Here is a 24,636-nt window from a genome sequence, read left to right as displayed (position 1 = left end):
CATTGTAGTTCCTCTGTTATCTTTAATATATACCATCGACTGTTTTATTCATAACATGTATCTTTTCACTTCTCAATATAGGATCTTCTGTTAATTGGTAATAACCTTAAAAATTATGAAGTATTTCGTATTACCAAACATTACCTCGTAATTAAACATTTTAAATATTGTGTATTATTAGATTATTATTATTATTATTATTAGATACTTCATAATTAATCCATAGCGATATTATTATTATCCCTAGTTTCCTGTTTCCATGTCCCACAAGACACGTTTCTTCCTACTAATTGTTTAAAATTAGATTAAACATAATTAAATACACTCCAACGTATCAGTGGGGTGTTTTAACTAAAACTATTATGTATTTTAGATCTAATCTTGTTATCTTCCCGAATGTTAAACGAAATTAGCTTTCATTATAAATCAATTTGACAGCATGAACACCACAACTGACTTTTAATGCCTATCGTGTATCGAATACGCGTTGTAATCGTATTTTACGATTTTCGTAAATTTCACTTAATTTTATCTTAAGGCTTTTTTAGTGACGGTAAACAGGTCAAGACATTACGGATTGTTTGGTTCATTCGTGTTTTTCTATCTGAATTAAACTGATATATTAACAAATGTCAAATTAAACTATGTGAGTTTCAATTTATATTTAATTAATTCCCTTTACACTGGAAAATATTTCACTCATTCTTGTGGTAATAGTTTTATATCCATTTCTTTCTTGGATTTGAACTGCCAGGTCGGTCCTGAATATGAAACGTCACATTCTACTATACTTCACGCTGACGGTTTGGAGAGCTCCACCTTAAGTCTTCGGTTCGTGGTTAAAGAGCATCATTTTGTCAATAGCAACATGAGAATTCGCTGTTCGGCCACAATTCCCAGAGTTTACACGATGAGCGACGAGGAACTTGTGGTTGGCGGCCGGTTACAACAAGCCTCGGGACTTCTTCATATTAGTGAAAATGTTAGTAAAGGTAAGTAACAATTATCAAAATGATTCTGAAATATTCTTTTGAGTACACATTTTACACGGTCGCTTGTTTGTTTTGAATTTCGCTCAAAGCTACACCAGGGCTATCTGCGCTAGCCGTCCCTAATTTAGCAGGGTAAGACAAGAGGGAAGACAGCTAGTCATCACCACCCACCGCCAACTCTTGGGCTATTCTTTACCAACGACTAGTGGGATTAACCGTAACTTTATAATGTACACACGGCTGAAAGAGCGAACACGTTTCGTGTGATGATGATTCGAACCTGCGACCCTCAGATTACGAGTCGAGTGCCTTAACCATCTGGCCATGCCGGGCTACACGGTCGCTCTTCAGTTGGGAATTCAAGTGATGCGAAGTAGACATATCATATATATATATATATTTATTTAAAGAATAAAACATGACAAATAACTTCCAAATTTTTATGAGTTTTTTTTTTCTTTTCTGAAAGCTAATACAAGTTTTCTTTTTCTGGTCAATGTTAAAGACAAATTACTATAGGAACTGCCTTAATCCCCTATTGTAGTAATCTTTAATGAACCGCGTTAATAACATATTGTAGTAATCTTCAACGAACCGCGTTAATAAGATAGTGTAGTAATCTTTAACGAACTGCGTTAATCGCATATTGTAGTAATCTTTAACGAACCGCGTTAATCGCATATTGTAGTAATCTTTAACGAACCGTGTTAATAACATATTGTAGTAATCTTTAACGAACTGCGTTAATCGCATATTTGAGTAACCTTTAATGAATCGCGTTAATAGCATATTGTAGTTATATTTAACGAACCGCTTCCATGGGCTACAATATAATAACATATTGTAGTAATCTTTAACGAACCGTGTTAATAACACATTATAGTAATATTTAACGAACTGTTTTAATAACATAATCTTTAACATGTATGTAACTTTTACTCTTCTAGAAAATACTCTGCTCTCCGAGACGTCAGATCGAAATTCCTTATCATATAACTGTCGGAAGTGTATATATTTTTGTATCAGACAAAAGAATGTGTCATTCAAACTTTCGCATTTAAGAAACCACTCGTTTGTTTTTTTTTCCTTGCAACAGATGTTTAATGTCCAGTGATAGAATACTGTTTAAAAGAACCATGAGAAGATTCTTTAGCTAAAGTACAAATATACTTGGTTGCATTATACTAAGGAAATGCTTTTCCTTATAAGCATACCATCTGGGTTACAAATACCAATAAAAAATCTTAAATGTAATAAGTAGTGGAAATTCATGACACAAAAACTTTGTTTTAGGATTCAATGCACAAATGGAATGTTACATAAGGTTTTCCTCAAAACACTTAAAATACAATAAAGTGTATCGAGAGAAGCTATGTTTCGACTCAGCGAAAGATTAAATGTTTGTTTTTAAATTTAGCGCAAATCTACACGAGGGCTGTCTGCACTAGCCGTCCCTAATTTTGCAGTGCAAGACTAGAGTAAAGGCAGCTAGTCATCACCACCCACCGCCAATTCTTGGACTGTTCTTCTACCAACAAATAGTGGGATTGACTGTCACTTTATAACTCCCCCACGGCTGAAAGGGCGAGCATGTTTGGTGTGACGGAGATTCAAAACCACGACCCTCAGGTTACGAGTCGAGTGCCTTAACCATCTGGTCCTGCCGGGCCTAAGATTAAATGAAAAGTCTAGAAATGGCTTATGGTGAAATTTTCCTGCTTGTTCGAAACGAATCGTCATTGTGATCAAAGAGGGAGTTGTTCTCGTTAACAACACTGCTGACTTGTCACGCTGTATTAGGACACATAAGCCCACTCCCCTATAAAATGACTAAATTCTAAAACTGGTGTTACAAATCTGATAAGTGTGATATACTTAAACATTGGGTATCAAAATGGCATCAATCAACTTATATGTGTCAACTTTCTTCCACCCTTGTCAAAAGTCACTGAGGGAACTAAAAGTGGATTTTAAAAAAGGTAAAGTAATAAAAAAATATACTTCATCTACAATTCTTCCATTTTCAAAATAAGTGCTCAGCATTCAGATTGCGCTAAACTGTGTTTCAGATTAGTCGGTACAACAACTCTTGTCCTTGAGTGACAGTTATAAGGATCCGTCAGGCAACTTTATCAACGAACTTCTCTCAATCAAAAAATACACATTGTCCTCGAGCAACAGTTACTAGAGTCCATCAGGTAACTTTATTAATTAACTTGTCTTAGTCAAAACAGTACACATTGTCCCTGAACGACAGTTTCAGGGGTCCATTGAAGAGCTTTAATTAATCGTATAATGTTCTCTGGGTTAAACGTAGTATCTCTTTCACGAAAAATACATCCTTCTTTAAGAAGGGTCAAGTTTTTATGGCTGATGATAACAGTTATTCTGTCCAATTTACTTTTAAAGTACATAAAAGAATCGCATCAATTTTAAACAATATGTTCATGAAACTACTTTTAAAGTAAATAAACATAGGTGAAGAGGAAAATATAGTAGGTTTATTAATTTATTCTAAACACGAAAATATCAGTATATTGTAAAATAGTGAAATACCATTAATTAAATGTTTAGTCTTAGCAAATTTCTCTTTTCACACTGGCGAAAGTAACCATTTATTCCGCTGTGACGTTAATCTACTAGAGTAGAATTATACGTTTATTTTCATCTATTATGCTAAATGTTAACTATATATTAAGGTTGTACCTAAATTACAAAGTCTTGTACACTCATTTTACAATTAAATAAAAATAAAAACAAATTATTATTAAGACAAGTCAAATTTAAGTTATTTATAAAAAAAACAAAAATTTGCTCAACAAATAATATGCCTTAGCACAAAACTCAGCAATCATAAGCCATAAACTTTCTTGGAAATTTATAAAAACAAAAATAAACTCCAGTATTATATACATGTCCGTATCCTTTACAAAGTCCTACCCATTTTGATGAAAATATATAATAATCTAAGGTATCAATTTACAAAATTGTGCACAAACACGACATAACACAATAAGTTGTATAAATCTAATCAGGTAAGTATACACAAGTAAATATACATGAAAGTAGGACAAATAATTAAGGTAAACCAATATAAAAATAAAACGAAGGCTTTGGTTAAACTTAAAGCATTTTCCTCGTAACATAATCATCTTATTAATGTATTTTGAAGCAGTTTAGAAATAAAAACTTAACAAATTAAACTGTACTTTTAACTGTGAATTTTAACAGCTGGTAGATACCAACATAAACTCATAATGTTGGATAATATCTTTGCTCTCAAAATATTTCAAATTTTGTTTGTTATCCATAGGATATTTTAGCACTTAACATTCCGTTGTTTGTCTGGCTCTTTGTATAAATGTTTGTCATACATTGTTAAGTAGTTGTTCGATATAATGTTATCTATACGATATGAGTCAAAGCAAAAATAAGGTTTCCCAAGTTTTTATTTAACCGATTCTGATGCAATTTCTTAAGGGCCTGCGTGTGTTTTTCACTTGAACTAATTAATAGAAACAAAATATAATATTCAAACATTCCGTTTGAAAATTGTAATATTGCTTTGAATGAAATGTCAAAGTTCAAGTTATGCCTTAAATCTTGCCTAATCATACACCTAAAACGAGCCTCTCTGAAGTCGCTCAGGTTGAAAACATTGAACACTAACTGTTCGGTTTCGACACCGGTGCTTGGCACAACAGAGATAGTCCACTGTTTAGTTTAATGCTGGACGACAAAGAATTGGTCAAATATACCCTAAAACGGTTTTACAAAAAATGTGGGAATCGCCATTTTTAAAACCATTGCATAAAATTTGCAATTTCATACTTTTGTTTTCCAAACACTGTAACTCACAGCGACTTTTTTTCAGGAATCGAAGTATCTTTCTTGAAATGTTGAAAGCTCAACTTGTTTGTTACATAACTAAAAGTAACTATATTCATAATTAATTTAAGAAACAAAACGACTTAATGCCGCCTTAGATTTTGTATCATGTTGTTGTTTCCAATACTTTTGTTCGAATTGCAAGTTTCAGTTCTCTATAGTCAGTTTTGTAATATCCTTATCGTACGTAAGAATGTAAAACAGTCTTTTAAGTGTGTATACACTCAGTCTTTCACGCCACTTAGAGATAGGTATATATAAGCAGCATTCTACCATTGTTATTTCATCTAAAAACATTCAAATACTATTGTATTTGGTGTTATGCTTTACTAGCTTCAGCTAGTGGTAGATAGATATTTGTTATTCTATCCTGAACTATTTGTCTTAAAAATTACTATCATATATGTTATTCAAAAATCGATTAGGATATGTAATTTCGATTCAAAATGTAGGCACTTGAAACTTTTGAATAATGCATCGCCATATCGTGAAATGTTCACCGGTCATAAATTAGTTTTTCATTTATTAATTACATAATGTATCTAATGTATTATGTGTTAGCCTACACCTCAGAGAGAATGTGAATATATTTGACATAATTATACGGTGTTTGTAGAATACAAAGCTTGGTACTCAATTTTTATGACGTTTACCGCTACAGTAGACTCCAACTAGGCGTAATAATAGCAAATCCTTAAATACCAAATTATGATTTACTGTCTGTCAGCAAAACGTTTTTGTTGTTGCACTGATTAATAACGAGGAACTGGAAACATATCATAAATCCTGTATAAATCCATAAGAGAAAAGAAATATTTTATTTCAAAACTTCAAATCGAGCAAAAAGTTAGAACCACGAAAGATGATTAAATTTAATTGTTTGTTTGAATTTCGCGCAAAGCTACACGAGGACTATTTACGCTACCCGACTCCAATTTTGCAGTGTGAGGCTAGAAGGAAGGCAGTTAGTCACCACCACCCATCGGCATCTCTTAAGCTACTCTTTTACCAACAAATAGTGGGATTGACTTTCACATTATAACACCCCTACGCTGAAAGGTTTGGTGTGACTGGGATTCGAAACCGCGTCCCCCATATTACGAGTCGAGTGCCCTAACTACTTGGCCATGACGGGCCTGCAAATTGAATTAATCTAAACTTTTTCTGATATTAAAATTTTCAAACTATTCCGTTACTAATTATGAAGTTATGGAATAAGCACGTAATACTAAGTGCAATTTTTACTGGATTTCCTATAAACTCAGTTGGGTATTCAAGGCTTCTTAATCATCTAAAGCAAATATTTAATAACGTAATTTATTGTTACATATTAAAAATTCTATTATTGATTGTGAACGGTAAACACTCCTTGAATTAGATTAGTTTTCTTCCACAGAATTGACATTCGCGATTGATATTGGCTTGGGATCAGATATGATTTTGGACTTGAGATTGAAGAACAAATTGGAAATTTTATTTTTGACGTTTCTTAACTTATTAGAGACCTACGCCCAGATGAAATGAAAGTATATCAAAAGAAGGAAAACAAATTTTGAAATAGACGTACTGATCCGTGAAGAATCTAATCCTTAGACTTGGTTTTTGCTGCTGACTTCAATATTTTAGTGGATTCAGAATTGTGGACCTGTTCTGTTTCCTTTTTTTTCCGCTGGGAAAACACACATATCTGTTTTGAGACATTTTAAATTACCGTTAAATTGACCACAGAAAAAGGAAATTTGCTTTCGAAATCAATCCATGTAAAATCAAATTCAGTTACATATCTCAGAAATAATTATCAAAATATTACATTTGCATTAAAATACATGAATAGTTGTCTATATTTTAACTATTAACATAGAAATGAAAAGAATTGTGTAGCTGAAGAACGATTTTTTTACATAAATAAAGAAAAAAGACTCAAAGGATTCAACAATTATCTAGGAATATATCTAGGTCTTTGTTATTTTGTTTTTAAATGTTAGTGTTTCCCGATCATGAGACTGTGAGAAAATTGTGAAGTGGCATCATATATGTACGCAAAATGTGTGACTTATTTTAATGAAAGATATATGTGCAATGCAATTTCAGAATATATACATAATGGAATATGTATCTTAATAGAAAGTGCAATGTCACCCATTAACTAGTAAGCAAACACTTTTGTTTTGTGTTAATGTCATTGTTTTCTTATAATTCAAGTTGGGTTTGTGATGTTGGCCTTGGACGGGCAATAATAAATATAAAATATAATTCTTAATAAGAAGAAATATACGTTTTGGATAATGAAAAATAACGAAACTATTTTAGAATATCTTCGAACTTGTGAATAAGTAAAGAATCTCAAAACATTTGATATCACCAATACAACAATTCTGTTAAAAGATTTAATTTTTGTTATAAATTCATTAATAAACAGTTCTGTTATCCTTTCATAGTACAAAAAGAAAAATTTAGATCCAAAAACATACAAGATACATTAAGTTTTTGCATTTATAATAATTATATGTTTTCCAATAACCAGGTTTTTAAACAAGCAACATGAGTTCCAATGGGAGATAACTAGTCTACTTGTATCGCAAATTTATATTTTTATTTTTATGAAAATAGATTAATTGAAAATTACATAAACCCTATATTTTTGCTTTAAGTTACAGATATATAGATGATTTAATTAGTATAAATAATTTTACTAACACTATTTACCCAGTATAATTATAAATTCAAAATACTTCAGTATTTATTACAGAAGCACATTATTTATATTTATAAATTTAAATAATTGATAATGGTATCAATATAAATGTTTTTGATAAAAGAAAATATTTTGTTTTTCCAATATATGGTTTATCTTCTTATAATAATAAGCTACCATACTCTTCTGTTATATTGTTTGTTTCTTTCTAATTTCGCGCAAAGCTACATGAAGGCTATCTAAACTAGCCGTCTCTAATTTAGCAGTGTAAGACAGCTAGTCATCACTACCCACCACCAACTCTTGGGATACTCTTTTACCAACAAATAGTGGGATTGACCGTTACAATTTGAATAGCTTAAAGGGGGTCATGTTTGGTGTGATGGGGATTTGAGCCCGCCAGCCTCAAATTACGAATCGAGCGCCCTCATCATTTAGCCATGCCGGGGCAACCTTCTGCGATAAGCATTATAACTTCACAGTTAGTCAGATTTTATAAAAGTAGTAATAAATTACAATAATTTATTTCTGATGTTGAAATATTGATACAAAACATAATAATTAACGGATCTAATAAAGAAACTTTGAATAAAATTATTGAAATGTTTTGTGATCAATATAAGAATGTATTTAATAAATATGAAGAAGTGAAAATTAAGAAAATTTTACTGAAAGTTTCTGATAACTATTTTTAGCTGTTAGTAGGGTCATTTAAACAGCTTGGCGTTATTATATGTGGATGAACACCTTTTCGCGTGCATAGGCTTGTTTAGAGCCTGAAAATTGGTAGTTACAGTGGACCAGGTAGGGATTGGAAGTTATACTAGTTAGTTTAGATAACTGGTTAAGTATCTATATACTAGTATAATTTATCTACTGGGCTACTAATTAGTGCCTTACCACCATAATGAGGACTGGAATGCCAACATTAGTAGATAAGTTTATTTAACTTACTTACCCTCAAGTGGTAATAGTTTTTTTCTTTATTCTTCTTTACTTTGGAGAGCCCGACACGGCCAGGTGGGTTAAAGCGTTCGACTAGTAATCTGAGGGTCGCGGGTTCGAATCCCGGTCCCACCAAACATGCTCGCCCTTTCAGCCGTGAGGGCGTTATAAAGTGACGGTCAATCCCACTTTTCGTTGGCGGTGGGTGGTGATGACTAGCTGCCTTCCCTCTAGTCGTACACTGCTAAATTAGGGACGGCAAGCGCAGATAACCCTCAAGTAGCTTTGCGCGAAATTCAAAAAACAGACAAACTTTGGAGAGCAGTCATTTTCCCACAACTGTCTGTAGGCAGTTACGGGGTGATATAGATGTGGGATGCTGGGAGCCTGAGCACTCACATCCTAATTTATATTTCTATTCCTTTCATAATTTTATTATTTAATTACTTCTCATGTGAGACTGACAGACGGTGTATCCCCACCGCAATGTGGGTCGTACTTCCTACTAAACCTAGAATACATTATAGCCTGTATCTTGGGGATTCTTTCGATGAGGTCAGCGTTTTTTTTATTTTTGTTTATAAGAAATTATCATTAGTCAGAGGTTTGGATTTGCTGTTTTATGACGCAGTTCTTCCTTTTGATTTTGTTTTCTTGTACTTGACTGTTCAATATTAATATTATATACATATATACCTATGTTCTATCCAAATTAGTTTGATATTAATCTGTTTTTTAAAAAACTCTCCACTTTACCTTGAGTCGTTCATAAATTATATTTTTTGTAATACTTTAATGTATAATATTTTAAGTAAAATTCCATAGATTTATTAGATTTATTTCTGAAGAAACATTATTATTCGTGGTGTTAAGATATATTCTTCAGTATTACAGTAACAACGAACAGGTTCGAATAGTTCGAAGAGATTTGCTTAGGTTTAAGAAAAATATGAAAATATGAAAAAAGAAATAACTGAATAACGAAGAAACGGGAATGTTCTCATAGAAACTTCGTGTTTAGTAATAAAACGAAAAACGTTTTATTAGTGGATTACAAAAAAAAGTGAACACGAAAGGAAACTTCATTCCGTGTATAAAACCACGCCTACCAGTTGCATTATATATACTCCTTATAACCAAACAGCATTTGGGAGAAATGTTTGAACACAAAGGTGACGAATACAGCCTTATCTGATCTTTATCTACAGAAAAAGAACAGAATATACAAAAATATTAAAGTAAACAAATACAGAAGGGAAACACGGACAGAGAAGTGTGCTAAAACTGTGATAACAACATAATACATTTTTTTTCATTTAAAAACAATATTCAACACACCATTCGTAGCTAAAAGAGAGAATATTAAAATATAACACGAGAAGAAGTGTATGTTGTTATGGTGAAGGTTTATATTTTTGATACCCCTAACTATATACGATGAAATCAATTAATCTCTTTCCAAAAGACTCAGTACATCAAACTTATGGGCAGAAATTAAAATATAAAAACAGATACATATAAAATATAAACACACACAATATTGATAGATTTGGTAAATAAAAAAAGAGGTATAGCTATATAGAGACTTAGGAAAATAACGTTTTGTTGTGTGTTTTTTTTTCCTCTGCAGTTCGAGACTCTGCTCCTCAATCCATGGTTCCAGTGTATTCTATAGACCGTGTCCTGCCCTTTGTGTCAGTTGCCTACAGTTTTTGGATCCTAAAGTTGTAAACACACTCAATTCAAGGTCGAAACATCTCCAACCACAGCTTAGGAGACACCAAGACAGTAATATTCCTTTGGTGAAATTAATGGACAAAATTTTTCATGTAAGAGGCAACTTTGATAAAAAGAACAATGTACCTGTTATAGGCCAACCAAAATTACCTACCATTTTACCCAACCTCCCTTCCTACCAGAAGTGAAGCAGACCCCATCAATCACGTGCTTGCGTGTTTCTATGGTAGTCGGTTAAGAATAGTGCATAAATTGAGCAGGACTGCCTATGTTGTCTTTTCTTTGCTTCTCACACTTCCATGCCCCAGGTAATTACATGGCTGTAGAAAGAGGAACATATATATATATATAGAACTGTAAGCCTCTCTTTTCGATCAAAAGAAGAATTTCTATGCGTCTTTAACATGTCCCCAGTCTGACAACGCTATGATAAATCAACGTTGAATAATCGTGACGAGTACCGCCGACCTCGTGAATTCCAATGTTGGATTTGCTCTAAGTGTTTGTAACGACACATCGTGATGTATTTCGACATTTTCTTTTATGTTTTTTTTTTGCTTTTAAACCCATTCTCTCAGTTCGAATAGATTCTTATATCAAATCTACAAATGGATACTTGTGGAAAATAAACAGAATTAACACCGTTCATAAAGTATCCGCATAGAATTGTGCAATCTGTGCTAATAAATTTCAGAACACTTGTGAAGTTTACATAAAACCACGGAAAATATAAATTTCGCGCACAAACTGATACATATATAGGCATTTATATATATATATGAAACAATAAAAAAGAATTTCAGTCCACCAGATTTCAGGCTAATCAAATTTTATCCATTTTGACTTTGTTTTTAGTAATACAGTAAGATAAATCATAAATCATTCGATATTTCAGTATTTGAAGCTTATGGTTTGCCGACCAGTATCTTTACAAAACTTATATAAACTACGGCTGCAGAATGGTAGTGGTAATATCTGTTTAATATATTATTAAAGTGTGCTTCTTGTACACTTAAGTTAAATGCAGTTCACAAATTTTATGCCCTGTGGTGGAAAATTATGAAATCAAAACCTCAAAACTTTGCATACTCGAAGGATAATTTATAAGAAATGTTAGCCCCTCACTGGCTCAGCGGTATGTCTGCGGACTTAAAACACTAAAAACCGGGTTTCGATACCCGTGGTGGGCAGAGCACAGATAGCCCATTGTGTAGCTTTGTGCTTAATTCAAAAACAACAATAAGAAATGTCTGATTAGGACTCTACTGCCTAGTTTATCTCTCTGAAAGATAAACATAAAATTATCATGCAGATACAAACATGACAAATTTTTCTGTATTATAAAAGAGTTGAGGTCTAAACCCTGAAGAATCTATTTTACCTTCAACATCAGTAAAATTTCTTTTCTTCGCAATGAACTTTTATAAATTGACCAGTGTCTTCGTAAACAGGTGTACACAGGTGAATTTCGCTAGACCTTCATATCATATGCAGGTAATAATAACTTTCGTAAGTTGTCTATTTTTCGTAACTGAAACTGGAAAACTTACCAAAAATCTCCAAATCTCCAAACAATAGTTCTTGCAAGAAATTTTTGGCGATATTTTACCATACACCAATGTTTCACTTAAAATATTTCATCAGGGTAACAAACCCTAACCTGTAGACCTGTCAGAAAACTTTTAGTTTACTCACCCTGGTCAGTGGAATATGAGACACGTAATTGATAAATTCTTATGATGGATGTGAGGTAAATTTGGTTCATGAATTTTTGAGTTATGGTGTACTAATAAATGCACTACGTAAAATATTATAGATGAACTTCAATCAGTTAGACAGATTTTTTTTTAAATTCCAGCTACCACAGAAAGGGTTACGTGTATTGGATCTGACTCTATGGATCTTATATGTCTAGGTTTCTGAAGTCTATTGACATATCCCTACAGTGTAAATATAACGACGACTTTACTTCGGTCATAGTAATATTTTGTGAGTCAATATCAATATTAGTTTAACTTATTGGGAAACCAACACACAGACATATACAAAAATTAAATACACACAAGGTTTTAGAATTGTATAAAAATATGAATTCTGACGTTTAATTTTAAGGTTTCTTTTATGTGAAAATCTAAAGTCATTTGACAGATTTTCGATCCTTCATTTCACGTTTTTTTTTTCACTTTATTTTACTTAACTTTTATTTAAAAATACCAAGAACAGTAAACCAATTTCTTCATGATCGTTAAAACAAAACTAGATAATAAACAATAATTAAAATGGAATAAGTAAATAAGTATGAATTATTTTTAAAAACTTAGGTATAACTCTTAAGCCTAAATGGTTTTGTTCAATGAAATCTTAACTGCTTTTGTTCAATTAAAGAATTCGCTGTGACAAAGAAATTGTTTATTTCAATTAAGAAATCCAATTAACACATCGATGTTTTAGAACTTCTTGCATTTCATAATCATTTGCTTCTTTTCTTATCATGTTATTTCTTTTTAATCTTCTTTCATTTTTCTTTGCTTAGTTTCGGTTACTTCCTTTTAACATATTCTATTTTTCTAGAATAATCTCGAGCTTAAGAAATGTTCATCAGAATAACGCGATACCTAATATAGATGGCTGTTATAAATAGTAGAAAGTGTGGCTCCTCAAATTAGGTATAAACTATAGTCTATTTACATACCCCTCAAATTTTAATATGATACAATCTGTTTTATTTTTCGATATTTTTAGTAATCATCTTTTAGTAATAAAATGTATTGAAATTGAAGCTTAAGGTTACAAGCTAGCGCATATTATTCGAGTTCTTCATTGCATACAATGAAGATAAAGGATTCTAATTATTATAGAAATTCAACAAAAATATTAATGGTAATCAATACTTTTTAACAAAAACTTTGCATTGTGTTTCAATCTTAGAAAATTTACAGGTTATAACATTTAAAAATGAAACAAAGAAAGAGTTTTCATTTCATAAAAATTGTTCCCCCGCTGGTACAGCGGTAAGTCTTTGGATTTACGTTAAAATCAGGAGTTCAATTTCCCTTGGTGGACTCAGGAGATAGCTAGATGTGGCTTTGCTATAAGAAAACACACACAAAACTTGATAAAATGAAGAAATATTTTACCTGTTTGGATACAATTTGAGTTAAATACCACAAACCTAGTATTTTTGTTATTTGTATCTTAATCAAGCAGGGTTTTGGGGAGTATCCACTACTAATAAAACTATAATAATAAAATTATTACCACTAAAGTTTTCTATCCAGTGTTTAAGGAAGAAAAGATTTAACACAAACAAAGTACGAAACTTAATTCGTACTAAACCAGAACTGTTTCATTTGTTCTTATTTTCATAAGTGTCTATTTCTTCAGCTTGGAAAGCCAAATATCAACAGTTTTAACATAACCTGTTTTACTAGATGTATTTTTATGGTTTTATGGAATAGTTTGTAATATCCTTTTATTAGGAAATTTGTAATGCATCGGAAATCATTCACTCTCAGTGAAATGAAATCGAAGCTAGTATTTTATCCCAGTAATTAGTTTATAATAAGCCTTTGTTATAGAGCTCAGCCAATACGAAGCTACTTATTTGGGACTATTGCTAGGAAAGGATAATTCAGCGCATCATTATGTAACCATGACGTCATAAGAACTTCCGTTTTAAAACTTGAAGCACACTGGTATCTTTGAAAAAAATACTGTCAAGTAAAAATAATTATTATCTTTACTAGTCACGTATTTGTAAAAACAAATTATTATTGTAGTCTCTACAATGCATAAAATAGTGATTGTGAATTATTTTAGTGAGTAAACATAACACAAACTTTATGAGTTATTGTTAGAGGATGTATACTCTCTTTACAAGCCTGACAATCAGAGATAAACTTATAGATGAAACATTAGACCGAAAGTTCTTTAACAACACTGAATGTTATTTAGAAACTTGTTAAGGATGAACCGATAACGCGTTAAAATGACTTATTCTGTATTTTACAAAATACAGTGAAAGTTACAAACCAAGCTTAGTGAACTACCTGTCAACAGAAACGTGGTATTACACATATTAAAGCAGTGGTTCCCAACCTTTTTTATGCCCCGCACCCCTAAAAAATTTTAATATGTTCTCGCACTCCTCACAGTAATTTTTTAATATATAGAACAGTACACTTAATATAAACAAAAAAAAAAAAACTGAAATGTTATCTCGCACCCCCAAGGGGTACGAGCACCCCTGGTTGGGAACCACTGCAGTAAAGTATATTCACTTGAAATGTTATGATATCTTATGAGAAAAAGAGTTGATATTATTTGTGTCAAGTTTTTACTGCTCAGTGTTATAGCTATCTATATGTGTTACTTTATTGTATCCTCTCCCTTGTGTTATAGATAAAAAGAGAATAAAAACTAAATAAAGCCGTAATGTCAGATGTTTAATTTCTTTGTAGCTGAGTTTATTAAAGAAAACATTCGTTCATTAAGGAGGTTCGAACTAGGTTAGTTTAGCAAGGTTTAGGTGACGAGACACTAAAGTACTGTTAACCGTCAATTTTTCCACATTGATCTTATCGTTAAAGAAACTCATTTCAGATGACAGTTATCCTTTAAAGTATTAATTATGCCAAATGAACTTGGTTTTGAGTCCCGCAAAAGATTAGTATTCTTGTTGCTAAGAGTCAATTTTTTCCTGACTTTGTATTTCAAACGTATTTCCATTAAAAAGCGAACAAACAATTCTGATCGCTTGAGTTTAGTAAAATGTGTTTTCTTTTCACAATAACATTTAAATTGATAAACGTAAGAAATAAATTTTCTTCATAAACTGGAATTAATCTGAAAACAAATATTATATTTGTTTTATAATGAACACATAACAGAAGTATAATTATCATTTGATCGCAAGTCCAGTGTTCGAATCCCGCAAGAAAGTATTCATTTCCTTGCAAATCGTAGCTCAGTAGAGTATAATAATAGCCATCGTGATTGTAAACGTAACTTGAACGCAATTAAAACAGTTTCTCCACGAAAACGAAACTTACTTAATACAAAAACACTATTCGTACAGTCAAACAAAAAGTATATTCAAGAAAAGTAAACTTTACAGCGAATTCATATCTGGACGAAATCAGAATATCTATCTACGATTGATCGAAATTAAAATAGTAAAAGTAATCGTGTTATATCCAATTATATTTTAACTGTATCTTTCTGTAAGCGTCATCATCTTATGATTTGACGTAAAATCACAACGTAGGCATTTTGTGGCTTCAGAGTCCTGACTTCAGTTGCAGTAAATAAATCATTTAGGTCAATATCGTACATGTGTGTGTTATTCAAATTCTATAATACAAGATCACGTGCTGGAGATGATTATAAATTAAAGTGTAGAAGTGTGGTAATTAAACAACGATTTTAGGCAAATAGATTTGTTAACATGAATATTTCATGATATAAATCAGCTATATCTTTAAAATATGCTTAAACATACGCTGCCTGAAAGCATTAGCTCCTACTGAATATACAGAATATTTCTAACGGTTAATCATGAAAATCTGAACGATCACCCCTTGTGTCAGCAGTACATTTACGGACTTACAACGTCAAAATCCAGGGTTCAATTCCCGGCGGTGAAAAGAGCACAAACATTCCATTGTATAGCTAAACGAAACAAACAGAAGCTGTTGGATTTTCATTTGCTACACCAAATTTATTTAACAACTTAAACAAGTACTCAATAAATCTTATAAGATTGTATATTTAAAAATGATTAGTAAGACTTCATGGCATTTTATTCCCTCTTTAGTTAATAAGTTATCTGTCGGAGCCGAATTAAAGCCTAATTGGCTGATATCAACCAACAAAACGATTTTGCTCAGACTCCATATTAGCCTTTAATACATTGTTGTACACTTGGGTCAGAGATTAATTATTGCTACGAAAAGAGCTGAGCGTACGGTTCAGCTAACAGACATTTTCTAAGACTCCAACCATTTAACCAATGACTTACCTTGATAAGATCACCGATGCGTCTCCTACGAGTCTCCAAGAACGCTGCTTTTCTGTACCGTTCCTGGTAAAGAGAGGAACGATTAGGGTTTAATCTCTCTTTTGTTCGCTTATAGCCCAGTTTCAGTGAATTCAGAGTTTCTGATGACGCATGGTATTCACGAAAACCAGTCAAGCTGACTAGTTAAGAGCAAACAAAAGCCAACTCAGACCTTACCCGGTGTCTTATATATTAGAAATATCAGGAAAAAAAACCTTTCAGCTCGTATAGACCACAATGTCTTCGTCAGAATAAGATAAAAACATTGGTATCACCAACGTGATCTGTCTTCTAAGTCTCTGCAGGGCAGTAGTAAACAGAAACGTTTCAAACGCAATCAAGTCTAAAACAAACACTTTTAACATTTGGTAACTTTTGGGATCTGTTAAAAAGGAACTATATAAAAGACTGTGGATGTTGTAAAGTTAACGTAAAATGTGATAAGAAAGCTCAGTTGACTATTAAAGTAAAGGACGGTTCTTCTAATAATACATAAGTATTCTCAAAGATACAAATTATTTTATCTTTAACTTACTTTAGTCGAGTATAACAAAATGAAATCGTTAATAGAATGATTTTAATTAACGAAAACGTGATTTTGAAAAAAATAAATTAGTTAAAGCGTTGTTTATAACAAGGCTAAAAATAATTCTATCTTTTCTCAAAATATCAGAGAAGTAAAAAGATGACAGCATTAATGTGTAACCACAGAAAAGATACAGAAACTCTGAATTTGTTTATTTTTGTCACGTCATTAACATGAAACAACGATATATTTCATTCTCCTTTTAAGCTGATAAATCTGGTATAAACAATGTTTATAAAAGTTAGTGGGTAAACTAATGTTATCCTAGAAACAAAGAGTAACAGAACTCCGTATTACCAAAGCTCCGCAAGAAAGTATAGTTCAATCATAAAGTAAAACGCACAACATATTATTTGACTTGACCTGTGACGCCATTTGTCACACACTTTTGTTACCATAGCAACGCACAGCAGACTTTCACCAATCATACATACGCAAGAAGAAAAAAACGTAAATCAGTTTAACAAGAAAATGAGATTTTAAAAAGGTCAAGAACGTTAGGACTAATGCTCAAGTCTGAATAAACTCTATTCGAAAATAAATGGTTTGCAGCTTTTCCACACCAAAAGTGGATAGTGAATCAACATATTTTTTCGTCTGAAAAAGTAATATAGAAATGCTTTATAATCGAAACAGTTGAAAATTTGAGAATTATACTAGGTGTACTTGAAGTCTAACCTTTACAGAAAGAATTTAAGTCAATATTAAATTGTCTCGATTACATGATAACCACGTTTAGACGTATAAATTGTAAATTATTGCAAAAATAGTATTTTTTCCCACCTTACTCAAGTCGACACCCTGTAATTTATATATGCTCAACCTGCTTATCAGTACTCTATTCTCCTTTTTAAATTATACCTCCAACCACTTAGACTTTTCTTTCCTCTTTATCCCTTAGCAACGCCTTCTATTTAGGTATTTGTATTTGTTTTGTTTGTTTTTCTAAATTTCGCGCAAAGCTACAAGAGGGCTATCTGCGATAGCCGTCCCTAATTTAACAGTGTGAGACTAGAGGGAAGACAGCTAGTCATCACCACCCACCGCCAACTCTTGGGTTACTCTTTTACCAACGAATAGTGGGATTGACCGTCATATTATAACATCAACACGGCTGAAAGGGCGAGCATGTATGGTGAGACGGGGAATCGAACACGCGACCATCAGATTACGATTTGAACGCCTTAACACACCTGGCCATGCCAGACCACAAATAGAATTAGAAAAATGATAAGAATTTAAATTGGGATAGGGAGGACTTAAAAGTGGACAAAATGAGTCTTCATTAAAGTTTACTAGGTACACGTTTTAAACTATAATTATCTTGTCAATTGTATTTTACTTCTTATGCCAGGTACATATTATCATTCAGTTTCCAGTCCTTTTGCTCCCGTTAAACTTTTATTGGGTACACATGTTCATGTTCACTTACAAGTCCTCTTTCTCTCGTTTTGCTCCCCCAATGGACAAGCGTATGTCTTCATAGTCTCAAAGACACTATAATATATTACAAGACAGTAGATTACTCTTTCGAATTGTTTAATTATTTTCTTTCACTATTAAAGTTCATTGTTTATTTTCATACCCTATACTTCTCCATAATTTGTTTTATACTTAAATAAAATTTTATAGAAATTACCTTAGAGTTTAGGATTAATTTTTTAAAGGTAAACGTTTGTCTCTTACTTTTAATCAAATTCTTTCTCTTGGATTGAAAAACATCTTCACGTTTACAAAAGATGGGTACCTAGAATTCAGAAGTGAGAACAATGAAATAAGTTCGAAAGACTCTTTCTGTCATTGCTCAGCTTTGTTCTAGGTTAAACATTTTTGGTCTCAGATGCAAATAGACCGCAATTTCTCATATATTTACATCATTAAAATGCATCTAATTTTTGTTGCAACATTTTGGTAGAAGCATAACGTGTTTTGTTTTTAAACCTGTGGTTACGATAGCTGGATACAGCCAGATTTTTCACAGTTTATAATACGGGACCACTACCAGTATTTCTAAAAATGTACTCAAATGAAAGGTTGGAGAGGAATAAATTATTTAAATCTTTGTACTTTAAATAATAATTTTATCTGAAATTAAAACTATTTGCTTGATTAGAATAATTTGATGGATTCTGTTATATTTATTTTTCAGTTTATATTTACTAAAGTAGTTTTTAGTCCAGGGTCCAGTCTTCTTTCGCGGATACGAATTCCCTTGCACCAAACATGCGCGCCCTTTCAGCCGTGGGGGCGTAATAATGTGACGGTCAATCCTACTATTCGTTGGTAAAAGAGTAGCCCAGGAGTTGGCGGTGGGTGGTGATGAATAGCTGCCTTCCATCTAGCTTTACACTGCTAAATTAGGGACTGCTAGCACAGATAGCCCTTGAGTATCTTTGCGCGAAATTCAAACCAAACCACTCTTCTTCTGAACTATGCAATATGAACTCTGAGAACGAGAGTAATCAGAAGGTGGGGAAGGTATCTTATATTTTATTTTTTCCTCATTCATCACAGGTGTGGCATACTTTCAAGAATAAGTATTTATTTACAACCAAAACGATGTAGGAAACTGCTCCAATTAAACACACGTATATTTAATTCATTGTGCTATCCATTGGAGCTAGGAATATTATATTTTGTTAAATTGTCGAGTTATAATGCAAGAATCCACTGACTGTAGTAACTAAGTTATCATGTCGCAAACATTCAATCTAACCCTCGTTATTGTATTTGTTGTTTGCTTTTTGAAGTTTTGTAACTTAACGACAAAAATGTAGTGAAATACAAGTTAAATGTACATCATATTAAAGTAAATTTTAGGTATCTGACAAAGAAACTTTGCAAAAACGTGCATACTGTATTTTCCATTTCGCGTTCATACTACTAAGAAAAGAAACACGAATTTTTTTATTACCTGATAAAATTGAGGGTGTTAAACATTTTTAAATTTATGGAAAATTTCACGCGGCTTAGAATCACGAACATTCAAAACTGTTGATTCAAATTATTCAGAATAAGGCCCGGCCTGCCCAAGTGAGTTAAGGCGTTCGACTCGTTATCTTAGGGTGGCAGGTTCGAATTCCCGTTGCACTAAACATGATCGCCCATTAAGCCGTGGGGCGTTATAAAGATGACGATCAATCCCACTATTCGTTGGTAAAAGAGTAGCCCAAGAGTTGGCAGTGGGTGGTGATGACTAGCTGTCTTCCCTTTAGTCTTACAGTACTAAATTAGGGACGGCTAGTGCAGATAGCCTACGTGTAGCTTTGCGCGAAATTCCAAACAAAATAAAAACTAAACGCTCTTTTTAACCAATATCGACCTTCTCCAAACAACTGAAAAACAAACATTTAATTTACCACAAACTTTTTGATTTACATTTTGCTAGAAATATATATGTATGTAATAATAAATAGGTGTGTGCATATAAATTACAGGGGCATTGGTTAAGAATAGACGGTATTCCAGACATTCTTTCCAAAACTGTTCAATTTCTCTCGTTAAGCACAAAAATTAAACTACTTCGATTCATAAACGTGTTGATTTTTATAGGAGCTCAGAAAAAATATTCTCACTACATTTCTAGTGCATGAGAAGCTCCAAGTTTTAGTAACCAAAATAAAAAAGGAAGAAATGAGTCAAAACAGTTTTCTGTTTATTCGGTTTACTTATTACACAGTATTAAAATGACAAATGTTTTGTTTATTATGAACGTTTGTTTGTTTTTGAATTTCGCGCAAAGCTACTCAAGGACTATCTGTGCTACCCGTCCCTAATTTAGCAGTGTAAGACTAGAGAGAAGGCAGCTAGTCATCACCACCCACCGCCAACTATTGGGCTACTCTTACCATCGAATAGAGGGATTGGCTGTCACATTATAACGCTCCCACGGCTGAAAGGATGAGCATGTTTTATTTTGTTCTAACCTCTCTTACATTGGGTAAACAGTCCTTTCTGGAAGAACTGTCCTTTGTTAAGAAATTAATACTAATGAGATAACTGTTGCCATACAAGATGGAGTGTTTAGCTTTTTACTTCCTTGTGCTGACTCTAATGCTACAGCGTGCTGTTTCCTTCTCCACGCGATTGTGTTTCTGGTACTAGAACTGAGAGGGTGTACGTGACACTACTATTTATTTTACATGTGATTCGTGCTTTTGTTTTTAGCCGACCAGTGCAACATTTTAATGTTCTGCACCTCTTTAAATTCTTAATACGATGACCACCAAAAATTCCAAACTTTTCCATCCTTCTACTGAATTTTGACCTTTAAAGATTGTCAATAGCTGTCATTATCCAGTTTTTAATTTAATTACGTATATTAAGCATCACTTGCTGCATGTGTTATGCATGCTACAACCTAACGGTGGTCTCAGTCAGTTGCATACAACTCAATATAGATATAATTTATTTGTAATCGGTGAATACCTAAGAACGTTATTCCTGGGATTCTTGTACTTGCAAACTGTCCGCGTGTATTATAATCAGTTTTGTATTCATTCTTGTTTAACAGAACTTCGCACTGAACAGCTTAACGTTATTAAAAAACAAAAGCCCAATTCTCTATATGTTACACTTCGGTCTTTTAAATAAATTGCATCTGTTCCACTAATTCACAATTTGAAAATATCTATTAATGTACGACAGTTCGAAAGCTATGTTAAAAGTGGTTGTTTTGCATTCCATTAATTTCAAAATATATTGAAAATAGTTTTCATTCGCGTTTACTAACTATAAATGTTTCAGAATTAGTAGAGGTAATTCCAACAAATTTCTCATACGTTTATATGTTTAATCAACTCTTATTTATTCCTTTCAAGGCTATTATAAATTCTACGCTTATCCTGATAGTAAAATAGTGTATATAAAACACTGGAATCAACGAGAAGTGTTTACACATATTCTATATGTTTAGGTAACATATCTTGATGTTCTTAGCTTGGATACTAATACATAACACTTACAGCATCTTGTAAGAACCAGAACTGATTTTCCTTTCTGCAATAATTACATATAACACTACTACTATATTATGCAATGTTTGTATGCGTGTCAATTATTGGAGCATGTCCATACGCATGATCTTTGAGCGGAAAACCAAACAGAAACGTTGGTTTAATTATTTTATAAATACATACATATATATATATATATATATCACCATACGCGGTAGATCAAAACATTGTGAAAAATATGAATAATAAATTGAATTTATAATAGAATAGGTTTATTACTGGCCTTTCTTGGAAAGCGTATTACAATTTCTATATGTCTATAAACGTTGTGTCACGTAACTTTTCCATTATAAATACTGCATTAAAAGAAATACAAGTAGAAAATAATGTTTAAATAAAAACACTGCGCTACGGAAGAGATAAAAACTGACCCAAAGAACAGATATTAAAACATTAAATAACTGATAGTATAAAGAAAAAATGCATTTATTTTAAACTTGTATATGTTACTCTTCCGTGTATCACGAAATATTTTCATTTTTGCATTAAAAGTACGTGTTTCTATTCAAGTAAAAACAATGTTGAAAAAGGTTCATAATTGCATGTTCTTTATCTTTCCTTTTAAAGACTATTTTCATGTTTAGTATGTTCGAGCAAAGCTAAACGACATCTATTTACACTTAGCTATCCTTTATTTTGACGTGCTATGCTGGATGGAAGGCAACTAACCAGCAGAATCCATCATCAGTTTTAATCTACTTGTGTCTTACCATATACTGGGATTTGACTTTCGCTTTCATAACACACTCACGATTCCAAAGTCCGGAACGGCAGTAAACTTTAAACCATGAACCATTAAATTCACTGTCTTGCCACGCTAATCACTTGGTCACACACAACCGATTCATAATTATTTCTGAAGTAGATACGCTTGTTTTAATGTCAATTTTACTTCCAAGTACTCCATTTATATCCATTAATCAGTTTATATATATATATATATATACACATACAATAACTATATCTGATTGGTGAGGTTAAAAACATTTAATTTTGAGAGTTTTTATCTCTTATAAATGGCGTATCATTGACCTGTTTTTGTAATTTCAATCTACAAAAGAATGAGTTTGTTAACCAATCATGTACCTATGAATGGAGAAACATTCAGAGAACATAAATTCAGATTGTTGATCTTAGAATTTCTTCGGCATAGCTTGTTTTTAATGGACACTACTTTATAAAGTCATTAAATAATTGAAGAGTCATACTTTACACTGGATAAATAAATACATTGTTACTCAAAAACTCAACAGGAAGCGCAGATATTCGTCCAGGTACAAATACGTGGTTACAAATCTCTGTTGAACTGAGCTAAGTTGCACTTTCGGTCTATACATTATTGACGTATATTATGGTCCTGCAACAGCCTACATGTTTAACTATGTTTCTTTTAACTTTCTAGAGATTCTATCGAGTCTGAATAAATTGTAAATGTTTTGTTCTCATTTGTATCTCTAAGTCATGTTTCTCTTCTCCTATGAGCATAATTTTATTTGTGAAATGAGTTAAAATGGCAAAAAAATTCCATTAAAACGACTCATATTGTTACCTACACATGAATATGGTCGTGATTTTTAATTTTTACCCTAAAATTCTTATGAAACGAATTTATTTCCTCAAGTGCTACATTATTTTTCTATACAAAACTAATAAGTAGTTATCCATAAACCATAAATATCTAACTAAAACGCCCACATTATCTTTCTTCTTGTAATTGGTTTATAAATAATATATACAGTGTACAAGGCCACTTGTCTTAGTAAGAAATTTGGAATAAAAACTCTTGTCAAGAAAGCATGGAATTGTAGTATTTTCACACTCAACAACAGAAGTAATTTTAAAGAAATGAGAGATAAGAACTGTAACTATTGACGTTGTGTTATTTTAATGTATTTTTTAATAAATGCATACCTTTAAATTTTGATAATTCAATATCATGAGTGTATCAATAATATTATTTAATGGCTGATTTTTTGCGTGTTTAAAAATTACAAAACAACTTGCAGAAATGTGTTACAACTGATAAAATAATATGTATTAAACGCGTTTTTACTAAAACAAAGCTTCAGAAGTAGTGTTAACTAATGGCTGCATATAAAGACGTCTGATGAGACAAGGGTGAAATTGTATAAATAATTACCCTCCTCACCAAAACGATAATCTAGTTAGTTGAATAATAACAGCTGGTCGTTAAGGTAATTAAAAAGTTTGATAATTTGCCTGCATATAATATTATCTTTAACTATAAAATCGGCAAACTTATTTCTTGCTTTCGGTTCTGTCAGTTATAAACTCTTATACGCCTTTCTATACGTTTTTTTTTTATGTTAGACATTTAGCCACACCTTTCTCAAGTCCCATAAATTTCCTTTTATTCTCGTCTTACACAAGATGGGTGATTCTAGCATATTCTATCTCTGACTCTTAAAGTTTGTAATTCTCCTTCATTAAAATCGATACTCTCGGCCTCAGGTTTATTGTGTGCCCAGCATTTTTATTGCGATATATGAAGCTCATGCACGAACTCCAACAAATCACTTTACTAAATTATAAATTTCGTAGTATTTTTACTGAACAACGATAAACACTTTGACGCAGATGCTTCCTCGAGGTCCGGAACATTCACTTATTGGTGAACTGTTTAATTTCGGACTTGCAAGTAACTCCAACGCGATAAGGCGAAAGGCGTTTCTCGAAAATTATTTGTTTATCGAGCTTGA

At 32.2% G+C, this 24,636-nt stretch overlaps 1 protein-coding gene and 1 long non-coding RNA gene across 2 annotated transcripts in view; one reads left to right on the top strand and one right to left on the bottom strand.

The window, feature by feature from the left end:
* Window positions 1-14,692, top strand: part of LOC143237763 (uncharacterized) — a 214,370-nt gene extending 199,678 nt beyond the window's left edge. The window contains exons 6-7 of the mRNA XM_076477328.1: window positions 755-992; window positions 10,151-14,692. Coding sequence (XP_076333443.1) covers window positions 755-992; window positions 10,151-10,251 — 339 coding nt within the window. The 3' untranslated portion in view covers window positions 10,252-14,692. The remainder of the gene's footprint in view (window positions 1-754; window positions 993-10,150) is intronic.
* Window positions 9,389-16,341, bottom strand: LOC143237764 (uncharacterized). Its single transcript, XR_013020247.1, has 3 exons — window positions 16,277-16,341; window positions 10,412-10,577; window positions 9,389-9,722 (listed from the first exon to the last, which is right to left on the bottom strand). It is a non-coding gene; the product is annotated as an uncharacterized LOC143237764 (long non-coding RNA).
* Between the last annotated feature and the right edge of the window lie 8,295 nt (window positions 16,342-24,636).

The sequence above is a fragment of the Tachypleus tridentatus genome, chromosome 13 (genome assembly GCF_004210375.1).
Source record: "Tachypleus tridentatus isolate NWPU-2018 chromosome 13, ASM421037v1, whole genome shotgun sequence".
In the NCBI taxonomy this organism is placed as follows: domain Eukaryota; kingdom Metazoa; phylum Arthropoda; class Merostomata; order Xiphosura; family Limulidae; genus Tachypleus; species Tachypleus tridentatus.
The sequence above is the reverse complement of the archived record's forward strand: the minus strand, read 5'-3'. Positions and strand labels throughout refer to the sequence as shown.